This window comes from Salmo trutta, unplaced genomic scaffold, assembly GCF_901001165.1.
Source record: "Salmo trutta unplaced genomic scaffold, fSalTru1.1, whole genome shotgun sequence".
Classification (NCBI taxonomy): Eukaryota; Metazoa; Chordata; class Actinopteri; order Salmoniformes; family Salmonidae; genus Salmo; species Salmo trutta.
In genome coordinates, this window is record NW_021823054.1 from 27,543 (window position 1) to 37,867 (window position 10,325).

General features: G+C 44.1%; 1 protein-coding gene across 1 annotated transcript in view; it reads right to left on the reverse strand.

Moving 5' to 3' along the window:
- The window catches only part of LOC115188489 (pre-mRNA-splicing factor 38B-like), a 13,600-nt gene extending 4,640 nt beyond the window's left edge, over positions 1–8,960 (reverse strand). The window contains exons 1-2 of the mRNA XM_029747360.1: positions 8,937–8,960; positions 7,556–8,758 (exon numbers count right to left, since the gene is read on the reverse strand). Coding sequence (XP_029603220.1) covers positions 7,556–8,758; positions 8,937–8,960 — 1,227 coding nt within the window. The remainder of the gene's footprint in view (positions 1–7,555; positions 8,759–8,936) is intronic.
- Between the last annotated feature and the right edge of the window lie 1,365 nt (positions 8,961–10,325).

Below are 10,325 nucleotides of genomic sequence, written 5' to 3' on the forward strand. Positions count from 1 at the left end.
GTTTTCAAGGGATTCGAAAGAAAAATACATTTCGAATTTCTCCCACTTCCTGACTCAATTTTTCTCAGGTTTTTTGCCTGCCATATGAGTTCTGTTATACTCACAGACACCATTCAAACAGTTTTAGAAACTTCAGAGTGTTTTCCATCCAAATCTACTAATAATATGCATATTCTATTTTCTGGGCCAGAGTAGTAACCTGTTTAAATTGGGTACGTTTTTCATCCGGCCGTGAAAATACTGCCCCCTAGCCCCTAGAGGTTTTAAACAGCTTGGAAAATTCCAGAAATTGATGTCATGGCTTCAGAAGCTTCTGATAGGCTAATTGACATCATTTAAGTCAATTGGAGGTGTACCTGTGGATGTATTTCAAGGCCTACCTTCAAACTCAGTGCCTCTTTGCTTGACATCATGGGAAAATCAAAAGAAATCAGCCAAGACCTCATAAAAAAATGTGTAGACCTCCAAAGGTTTGGTTCATCCTTGGAGCAATTTCCAAACGACTGAAGATACCACATTCATCTGTACAAACAATAGTACGCTCATACCGCTCAGGAAGGAGACGCGTTCTGTCTCCTAGAGATTAACGTACTTTGGTGCGAAAAGTGCAAATCAATCCCAGAACAACAGCAAAGGACCTTGTGCAGATGCTGGAGGAAACGGGTACAAAAGTATCTATATGCACAGTAAAACGAGTCCTATATCGATAGAACCTGAAAGGCTGCTCAGCAATGAAGAAGCCACTGCTACAAAACTGCCATAAAAAAGCCAGACTTCGGTTTGCAACTGCACATGGGGACAAAGAGGAAAAAGGGGGAGGCTTGCATGCCGAAGCACAAGGGTGGCAGCATCATGTTGTGGGGGTGCTTTGCTACAGGAGGGACTGGTGCACTTCACAAAATAGAAAGATCATGAGGAAGGAAAGTTATGTGGATATATTGAAGCAACATATCAAGACATCAGTCAGGAACTTAAAGCTTGGTCACAAATGGGTCATCCAAATGGACAATGACCCCAAGCATACTTCCAAAGTTGTGGCAAAATGGCTTAAGGACAACAAAGTCAAGGTATTGGAGTGGCCATCACAAAGCCCTGACCTCAATCCTATAGAACATTTGTGGGCAGAACTGAAAAAGCATGTGCGAGCAAGTAGGCCTACAAACCTGACTCAGTTACACCAGCTCTGTCAGGAGGAATGGGCCAAAACTCACCCAACTTACTGTGGGAACCTTGTGGAAGGCTACCCGAAACGTTTGACCCAAGTTAAACAATTTAAAGGCACTGCTATCAAATACTAATTGAGCGTATGTAACTTCTGACCCACTGGGAATGTGATGAAATAAATAAAAGCTGAAATAAATCATTATCTTTACTATTATTCTGACATTTCACATTCTTAAAATAAAGTGTTGATCCTAACTGACCTAATACAGGGAATTTTTACTAGGATTAAATGTCTGTAATTGTGAAAAACTGAGTTTAAATGTATTTGGCTAAGGTGTATGTAAACTTCCCACTTCAACTGTATGTGTTGTTTTTTGTGTGCTCTAGGGCAACTGTGTCTAGATGAAATTTCTATTTGTGGTCCTGGCAACTGCACCTTTTTTGGAACAAAATTATTGAGATTTACTGTCAGGGCCTGACAGAATCTGTGCAGATGATCTAGGTGCTGCTTTAGGTCCTCCTTGGTTAGGGACAGAAGCACCAGATCATCAGCAAACAGTAGACATTTGACTTCTAGTAGGGTGAGGCCGGGTGCTGCAGACTATTCTAGTGCCCTCGCCAATTTGTTGATATATATATTGAAGAGGGTGGGGCTCAAGCTGCGTCCCTGTCTCACCCCACAGCCCTTTCTCTCCCTTTCCTCTATACCTGTTGCTCTGTTTCTAACTTCTCCTCCTTTCCGTATCTCTTTCTCTCTGCTGGTGTCTCTACTGTCCCTCTCTGGCTCTATCACTGTCTGTCTGGTAGACAGTGAGACAACAGTCAGGTAGACAGTGAGACAACAGTCAGGTAGACAGTGAGACAACAGTCAGGTAGACAGTGAGACAACAGTCAGGTAGACAGTGAGACAACAGTCAGGTAGACAGTGAGACAACAGTCAGGTAGACAGTGAGACAACAGTCAGGTAGACAGTGAGACAACAGTCAGGTAGACAGTGAGACAACAGTCAGGTAGACAGTGAGACAACAGTCAGGTAGACAGTGAGACAACAGTCAGGTAGACAGGTAGACTACAGTCAGGTAGACAGTGAGACTACAGTCAGGTAGACAGTGAGACAACAGTCAGGTAGACAGGTAGACTACAGTCAGGTAGACAGTGAGACAACAGTCAGGTAGACAGTGAGACAACAGTCAGGTAGACAGTGAGACTACAGTCAGGTAGACAGTGAGACAACAGTCAGGTAGACAGTGAGACAACAGTCAGGTAGACAGTGAGACAACAGTCAGGTAGACAGTGAGACAACAGTCAGGTAGACAGTGAGACAACAGTCAGGTAGACAGTGAGACAACAGTCAGGTAGACAGTGAGACAACAGTCAGGTAGACAGTGAGACTACAGTCAGGTAGACAGGTAGACTACAGTCAGGTAGACAGTGAGACAACAGTCAGGTAGACAGTGAGACAACAGTCAGGTAGACAGTGAGACTACAGTCAGGTAGACAGTGAGACTACAGTCAGGTAGACAGTGAGACAACAGTCAGGTAGACAGTGAGACAACAGTCAGGTAGACAGTGAGACTACAGTCAGGTAGACAGGTAGACGTGGTTAGTTGAGCTTGGGTTGTTAGAGAGAGAGAGGGGGGTGCAGAGGGAGAGAGATTAGTGTTTAATTGTGGATGACATTCCTTTATGGAAACCTCTCTAGTCTGTTTCTCATACCTGTTAAAAGGAGCGGTTTGGCTCCTGCCCCAAAAAGATAATGTGATAAACAGCCTCTCTACCTCTTTGTCTCTGAGCATTACCTTGTGTGTCACTGGGTTTGATTAACGACACATTGAGTAGCGAGATGATTTAAGAGTTTCAAGTTCTAGGATGAAGCCAAGAATGTATTTCTCAGAATGTTGGGGGCTGAAACCCGTTTTGTGATGTCACTGATTTGAGGATGTCATTGGGGTTGGAACAGGTATGAACAGGACGATATTCTTCTCTGCTGTCATTTGATTGACAGCTCTGGATTGGGCCTACAGTCACACAGCTCAGAGACTAAGGTGTTCCCATCATGAGTAATATGTACGTGAAAATTACAGTTCATCCAAGTCACGCGCACACATTCCCTCCAACACAACCCACCCACACATCATACAATACACAGCCTATTCACTGACCATTCATTCACTCATTGTAAGAGATGGTCTTTGGCTTATCAACTAATTGAGAAATGTGTATCTCTTTGTGCCTTTAAGAACTCAGTCACAGAAATGCTCTCTAGACACCTGTATTTGTTACCCAATGTAATCATGTCATTCACGGACACTAACTTTCCTTATAGGTACTGTACCTCATATTCTATCAAATGTGTAGCTGACTTTCTAATATCAATGCTGACTGTTTGTTCTAGATGTTGTGCTGTTGCCATGTGTTTCTGTCCTGCTGGGTTGTGATATCTGTTCTCCTTGTACTGTAACTTCTCTTTATTGACTTGTGTGTTTGTTATATGTCCCTGTCCTGCTGGGTTGTGAAGTCTGTCTTGTCCTGTGATTTCAATCTTGTTTTGTGGTTTTATTTATTGCTCTGCACTTCCCAGTTGTCACTGGCCCGGACGTCATTGTAAATAAGTATTTGTTCTTAATTGACTCGCCTGGATAAATAAAGGTTAAACAAATATAAAAAAGGTGAATATCAGGTGTTTTCTAAGGTAGGTCAGACATGCAAGTCTATATGACCTTTGTCACCTTGAAACCCACAACTGCATTGACCTCCCTTTGTGGATATTGTTAGTCATTTTATTCTAATAATTCTACAGGAATAATGGACCAACCTAGATGCAAATGACCATGTAATAACACACCACAGTGCAGTGACCAATTAGGAAAGTCTATTGTAGCACACTTCACCCATTATAACCTACTGTAGACACAGCAGCAGGACGATGCAGTAAAAACAGGAGAGAGAACAGCAGGACGATGCAGTAAAAACAGGAGAGAACAGCAGGACGATGCAGTAAAAACAGAAGAGAACAGCAGGACGATGCAGTAAAAACAGGAGAGAGAACAGCAGGACGATGCAGTAAAAACAGGTGAGAGAACAGCAGGACGATGCAGTAAAAACAGAAGAGAGAACAGCAGGACGATGCAGTAAAAACAGGTGAGAGAACAGCAGGACGATGCAGTAAAAACAGGTGAGAGAACAGCAGGACGATGCAGTAAAAACAGAAGAGAACAGCAGGACGATGCAGTAAAAACAGGAGAGAGAACAGCAGGACGATGCAGTAAAACAGAAGAGAACAGCAGGACGATGCAGTAAAAACAGGAGAGAGAACAGCAGGACGATGCAGTAAAAACAGAAGAGAGAACAGCAGGACGATGCAGTAAAAACAGGAGAGAGAACAGCAGGACGATGCAGTAAAAACAGAAGAGAACAGCAGGACGATGCAGTAAAAACAGGGAGAGAACAGCAGGAACGATGCAGTAAAAACAGGTGAGAGAACAGCAGGAAGATGCAGTAAAAACAGGAAGAGAACAGCAGGACGATGCAGTAAAAACAGAGAGAGAACAGCAGGACGATGCAGTAAAAACAGGAGAGAGAACAGCAGGACGATGCAGTAAAACAGGAGAGAGAACAGCAGGACGATGCAGTAAAAACAGGAGAGAGAACAGCAGGACGATGCAGTAAAAACAGAAGAGAGAACAGCAGGACGATGCAGTAAAAACAGGAGAGAGAACAGCAGGACGATGCAGTAAAAACAGGAGAGAGAACAGCAGGACGATGCAGTAAAACAGGAGAGAGAACAGCAGGACGATGCAGTAAAAACAGGAAGAGCGAACAGCAGGACGATGCAGTAAAAACAGGAGAGAGAACAGCAGGACGATGCAGTAAAAACAGGAGAGAGAACAGCAGGACGATGCAGTAAAAACAGGAGAGAGAACAGCAGGACGATGCAGTAAAAACAGGAGAGAGAACAGCAGGACGATGCAGTAAAAACAGGAGAGAGAACAGCAGGACGATGCAGTAAAAACAGGAGAGAGAACAGCAGGACGATGCAGTAAAAACAGGTGAGAGAACAGCAGGACGATGCAGTAAAAACAGGAGAGAGAACAGCAGGACGATGCAGTAAAACAGGAGAGAGAACAGCAGGACGATGCAGTAAAAACAGAAGAGAACAGCAGGACGATGCAGTAAAAACAGGAGAGAGAACAGCAGGACGATGCAGTAAAAACAGGAGAGAGAACAGCAGGACGATGCAGTAAAAACAGGAGAGAGAACAGCAGGACGATGCAGTAAAAACAGGAGAGAGAACAGCAGGACGATGCAGTAAAAACAGGAGAGAGAACAGCAGGACGATGCAGTAAAAACAGGAGAGAGAACAGCAGGACGATGCAGTAAAAACAGGAGAGAGAACAGCAGGACGATGCAGTAAAAACAGGTGAGAGAACAGCAAGACGATGCAGTAAAAACAGGAGAGAGAACAGCAGGACGATGCAGTAAAAACAGAAGAGAACAGCAGGACGATGCAGTAAAAACAGGAGAGAGAACAGCAGGACGATGCAGTAAAAACAGGAGAGAGAACAGCAGGACGATGCAGTAAAAACAGGAGAGAACAGCAGGACGATGCAGTAAAAACAGAAGAGAACAGCAGGACGATGCAGTAAAAACAGGAGAGAGAACAGCAGGACGATGCAGTAAAAACAGGTGAGAGAACAGCAGGACGATGCAGTAAAAACAGCTGAGAGAACAGCAGGACGATGCAGTAAAAACAGGAGAGAGAACAGCAGGACGATGCAGTAAAAACAGGAGAGAGAACAGCAGGACGATGCAGTAAAAACAGGAGAGAGAACAGCAGGACGATGCAGTAAAAACAGAAGAGAGAACAGCAGGACGATGCAGTAAAAACAGGAGAGAGAACAGCAGGACGATGCAGTAAAAACAGGAGAGAACAGCAGGACGATGCAGTAAAAACAGAAGAGAACAGCAGGACGATGCAGTAAAAACAGGAGAGAGAACAGCAGGACGATGCAGTAAAAACAGGTGAGAGAACAGCAGGACGATGCAGTAAAAACAGAAGAGAGAACAGCAGGACGATGCAGTAAAAAGAGGAGAGAGAACAGCAGGACGATGCAGTAAAAACAGGTGAGAGAACAGCAGGACGATGCAGTAAAAACAGGAGAGAGAACAGCAGGACGATGCAGTAAAAACAGGAGAGAGAACAGCAGGACGATGCAGTAAAAACAGAAGAGAACAGCAGGGCGATGCAGTAAAAACAGGAGAGAGAACAGCAGGACGATGCAGTAAAAACAGGAGAGAGAACAGCAGGACGATGCAGTAAAAACAGGTGAGAGAACAGCAGGACGATGCAGTAAAAACAGGAGAGAGAACAGCAGGACGATGCAGTAAAAACAGAAGAGAACAGCAGGACGATGCAGTAAAAACAGAAGAGAGAACAGCAGGACGATGCAGTAAAAACAGGAGAGAGAACAGCAGGACGATGCAGTAAAAACAGGTGAGAGAACAGCAGGACGATGCAGTAAAAACAGGAGAGAGAACAGCAGGACGATGCAGTAAAAACAGAAGAGAACAGCAGGGCGATGCAGTAAAAACAGGAGAGAGAACAGCAGGACGATGCAGTAAAAACAGGAGAGAGAACAGCAGGACGATGCAGTAAAAACAGGTGAGAGAACAGCAGGACGATGCAGTAAAAACAGGAGAGAGAACAGCAGGACGATGCAGTAAAAACAGAAGAGAACAGCAGGGAGATGCAGTAAAAACAGGAGAGAGAACAGCAGGACGATGCAGTAAAAACAGGAGCGAGAACAGCAGGACGATGCAGTAAAAACAGAAGAGAGAACAGCAGGACGATGCAGTAAAAACAGGAGCGAGAACAGCAGGACGATGCAGTAAAAACAGAAGAGAGAGCAGCAGGACGATGCAGTAAAAACAGGAGAGAGAACAGCAGGACGATGCAGTTAAAACAGAAGAGAGAACAGCAGGACGATGCAGTAAAAACAGGAGAGAGAACAGCAGGACGATGCAGTAAAAACAGGAGAGAGAACAGCAGGACGATGCAGTAAAAACAGGAGAGAGAACAGCAGGCTTTATTTACACTCCTAGATCTGTCCCTCTCCTGTTTATTTACACTCCTAGATCTGTTCCTCCCCTCTTTATTTACACTCCTAGATCTGTCCCGCTCCTCTTTATTTACACTCCTAGATCTGTCCCTCTCCTCTTTATTTACACTCCTAGATCTGTTCCTCCCCTCTTTATTTACACTCCTAGATCTGTCCCTCTCCTCTTTATTTACACTCCTAGATCTGTCCCTCTCTTCTTTATTTACACCCCTAGATCTGTCCCGCTCCTCTTTATTTACACTCCTAGATCTGTTCCTTTCCTCTTTATTTACACTCCTAGATCTGTCCCTCTCTTCTTTATTTACACTCCTAGATCTGTCCCGCTCCTCTTTATTTACACTCCTAGATCTGTCCCTCTCTTCTTTATTTACACTCCTAGATCTGTCCCGCTCCTCTTTATTTACACTCCTAGATCTGTTCCTTTCCTCTTTATTTACACTCCTAGATCTGTCCCTCTCCTCTTTATTTACACTCCTAGATCTGTTCCTCCCCTCTTTATTTACACTCCTAGATCTGTCCCGCTCCTCTTTATTTACACTCCTAGATCTGTCCCTCTCTTCTTTATTTACACTCCTAGATCTGTTCCTTTCCTCTTTATTTACACTCCTAGATCTGTCCCTCTCCTCTTTATTTACACTCCTAGATCTGTTCCTCCCCTCTTTATTTACACTCCTAGATCTGTTCCGCGCCTCTTTATTTACACTCCTAGATCTGTCCCTCTCTTCTTTATTTACACTCCTAGATCTGTCCCGCACCTCTTTATTTACACTCCTAGATCTGTTCCTCCCCTCTTTATTTACACTCCTAGATCTGTCCCTCTCTTCTTTATTTACACTCCTAGATCTGTCCCTCTCCTCTTTATTTACACTCCTAGATCTGTTCCTTTCCTCTTTATTTACACTCCTAGATCTGTCCCTCTCCTCTTTATTTACACTCCTAGATCTGTCCCTCTCTTCTTTATTTACACTCCTAGATCTGTCCCGCGCCTCTTTATTTACACTCCTAGATCTGTTCCTCCCCTCTTTATTTACACTCCTAGATCTGTCCTGCGCCTCTTTATTTACACTCCTAGATCTGTCCCTCTCCTCTTTATTTACACTCCTAGATCTGTCCCTCTCTTCTTTATTTACACTCCTAGATCTGTCCCTCTCCTCTTTATTTACACTCCTAGATCTGTTCCTCCCCTCTTTATTTACACTCCTAGATCTGTCCCGCTCCTCTTTATTTACACTCCTAGATCTGTCCCTCTCCTCTTTATTTACACTCCTAGATCTGTCCCTCTCTTCTTTATTTACACTCCTAGATCTGTCCCGCTCCTCTTTATTTACACTCCTAGATCTGTTCCTCCCCTCTTTATTTACACTCCTAGATCTGTCCCGCTCCTCTTTATTTACACTCCTAGATCTGTTCCTCCCCTCTTTATTTACACTTCTAGATCTGTCCCTCACCTCTTTGCATGGACAGAGAGAGAAAACCTAGGAGGAAGAATAAACTACACAGAGCTAAAGAGACGGGGAGGGACAACATAACCATGGCATAACTGGAATAGTTGGGTTCGCAAACCTGTGAGCGTTTGAAGTAAAGCATACATACCTGTGAGCGTTTGAAGTAAAGCATACATACATGTGAGCATTTTAAGTAAAGCATACATACCTGTGAGCGTTTGAAGTAAAGCATACATACCTGTGAGCGTTTGAAGTAAAACATACATACCTGTGAGCGTTTGAAGTAAAGCGGATGGATGCAGACTTGATAAGAGTACAGCATCCCTAAGATGGAATCACATCACCCACATCAATTCAACAAATCTCTTTCAGAGCAGTGTGTGTGTGTGTGTCAGGAATCTGTCATCAGGGTGATCTACAGGTGTAAACTTAGGGATGTCTGTTATTTCGGGGGTGAGACGAGCATAAGACGGTCATCAGAAACACACACTCTCACACACACACACAAACACGTCACTAAATCTCTCATTAACGCATCCTGATTTAGAAGAGAAAGGGACTGTGACTCTAATACAATAGCAGTAGTGATGGGAGAGGAATGCCAGTGCAGTGGTGTTTTGGTAACCTTTCTGATGGTTGGCATGGAGACTCAACTATCCGGTTCAGTGATGCTGGCTGACTAACTGTACTTCATATCTACTGTGATAGAGTGACACATCTGACAGATCACATCACTCACTGAACCAGCTGGATGCCTGCCTATAAAGATACTAGAGGCCATACAGTACCTGGGTTATGTGGGTTGAATAAGTTGGACAGGGAGTTTTTCCTGTGACCTGACCAAGGAAAACTCTGGGCCCAATAAGCAGAACAAGGAGAACCCTATCTGTGATGTGTTCTAAGTTAAGGACTAATCCTCTGTGCTAATACAACACAACCCTGATCCAAACCATGGTTGAATGATGATGGTGGTGGTGTTTTCACTCCATATTACCATGGAGATAGTACTGTTTTTCTGTCCAGAACATTATATTGTGAGAATATGTAGGTCTACTGTATGCATCCAAATAGGGCTGTGGTTTCTGTCTTGTGTGTGTGGGTCAGAACTGGGAGGCCAGTCAGTCCTGGTGTTGGTTTTCATATTCCTCCACTCTGGCGGTCCGAAACTCATAAACCAGGTCCCAGGATCCTCGTAGTCCTGTCTGACCTGGCTCGATGAATCTCACCGGATCTGTGTTCTCATTGGGCGAGGGAAAGGATGACCTATGCTCTGATTGGGTGAGGGTCAGGATTTTCTCTTTGGCTTTTTGGCAGCAAAACCCACCATAACCCAACTTATGACCCCCCCCCCCCCCCTCCTCTATGTGTTACACCTACCCCTTATGAACAGCCTTACATTAGCCCTCATGGCCAACCTACCCTGCTATACTCTACAAACCAACCCAGCCCTTTCCCCAAAATATCAGCGGAAATTATTCCAAGAGAGACAGTGTCATATTAAGTTTCCAGGAGATTCTTTATCTTAACGACGAGAAAAGCAGGTAAAATACTCAGCCTCTGTGTGAGTATATGAGTGTGGGTGTTTTGAATATGTGTG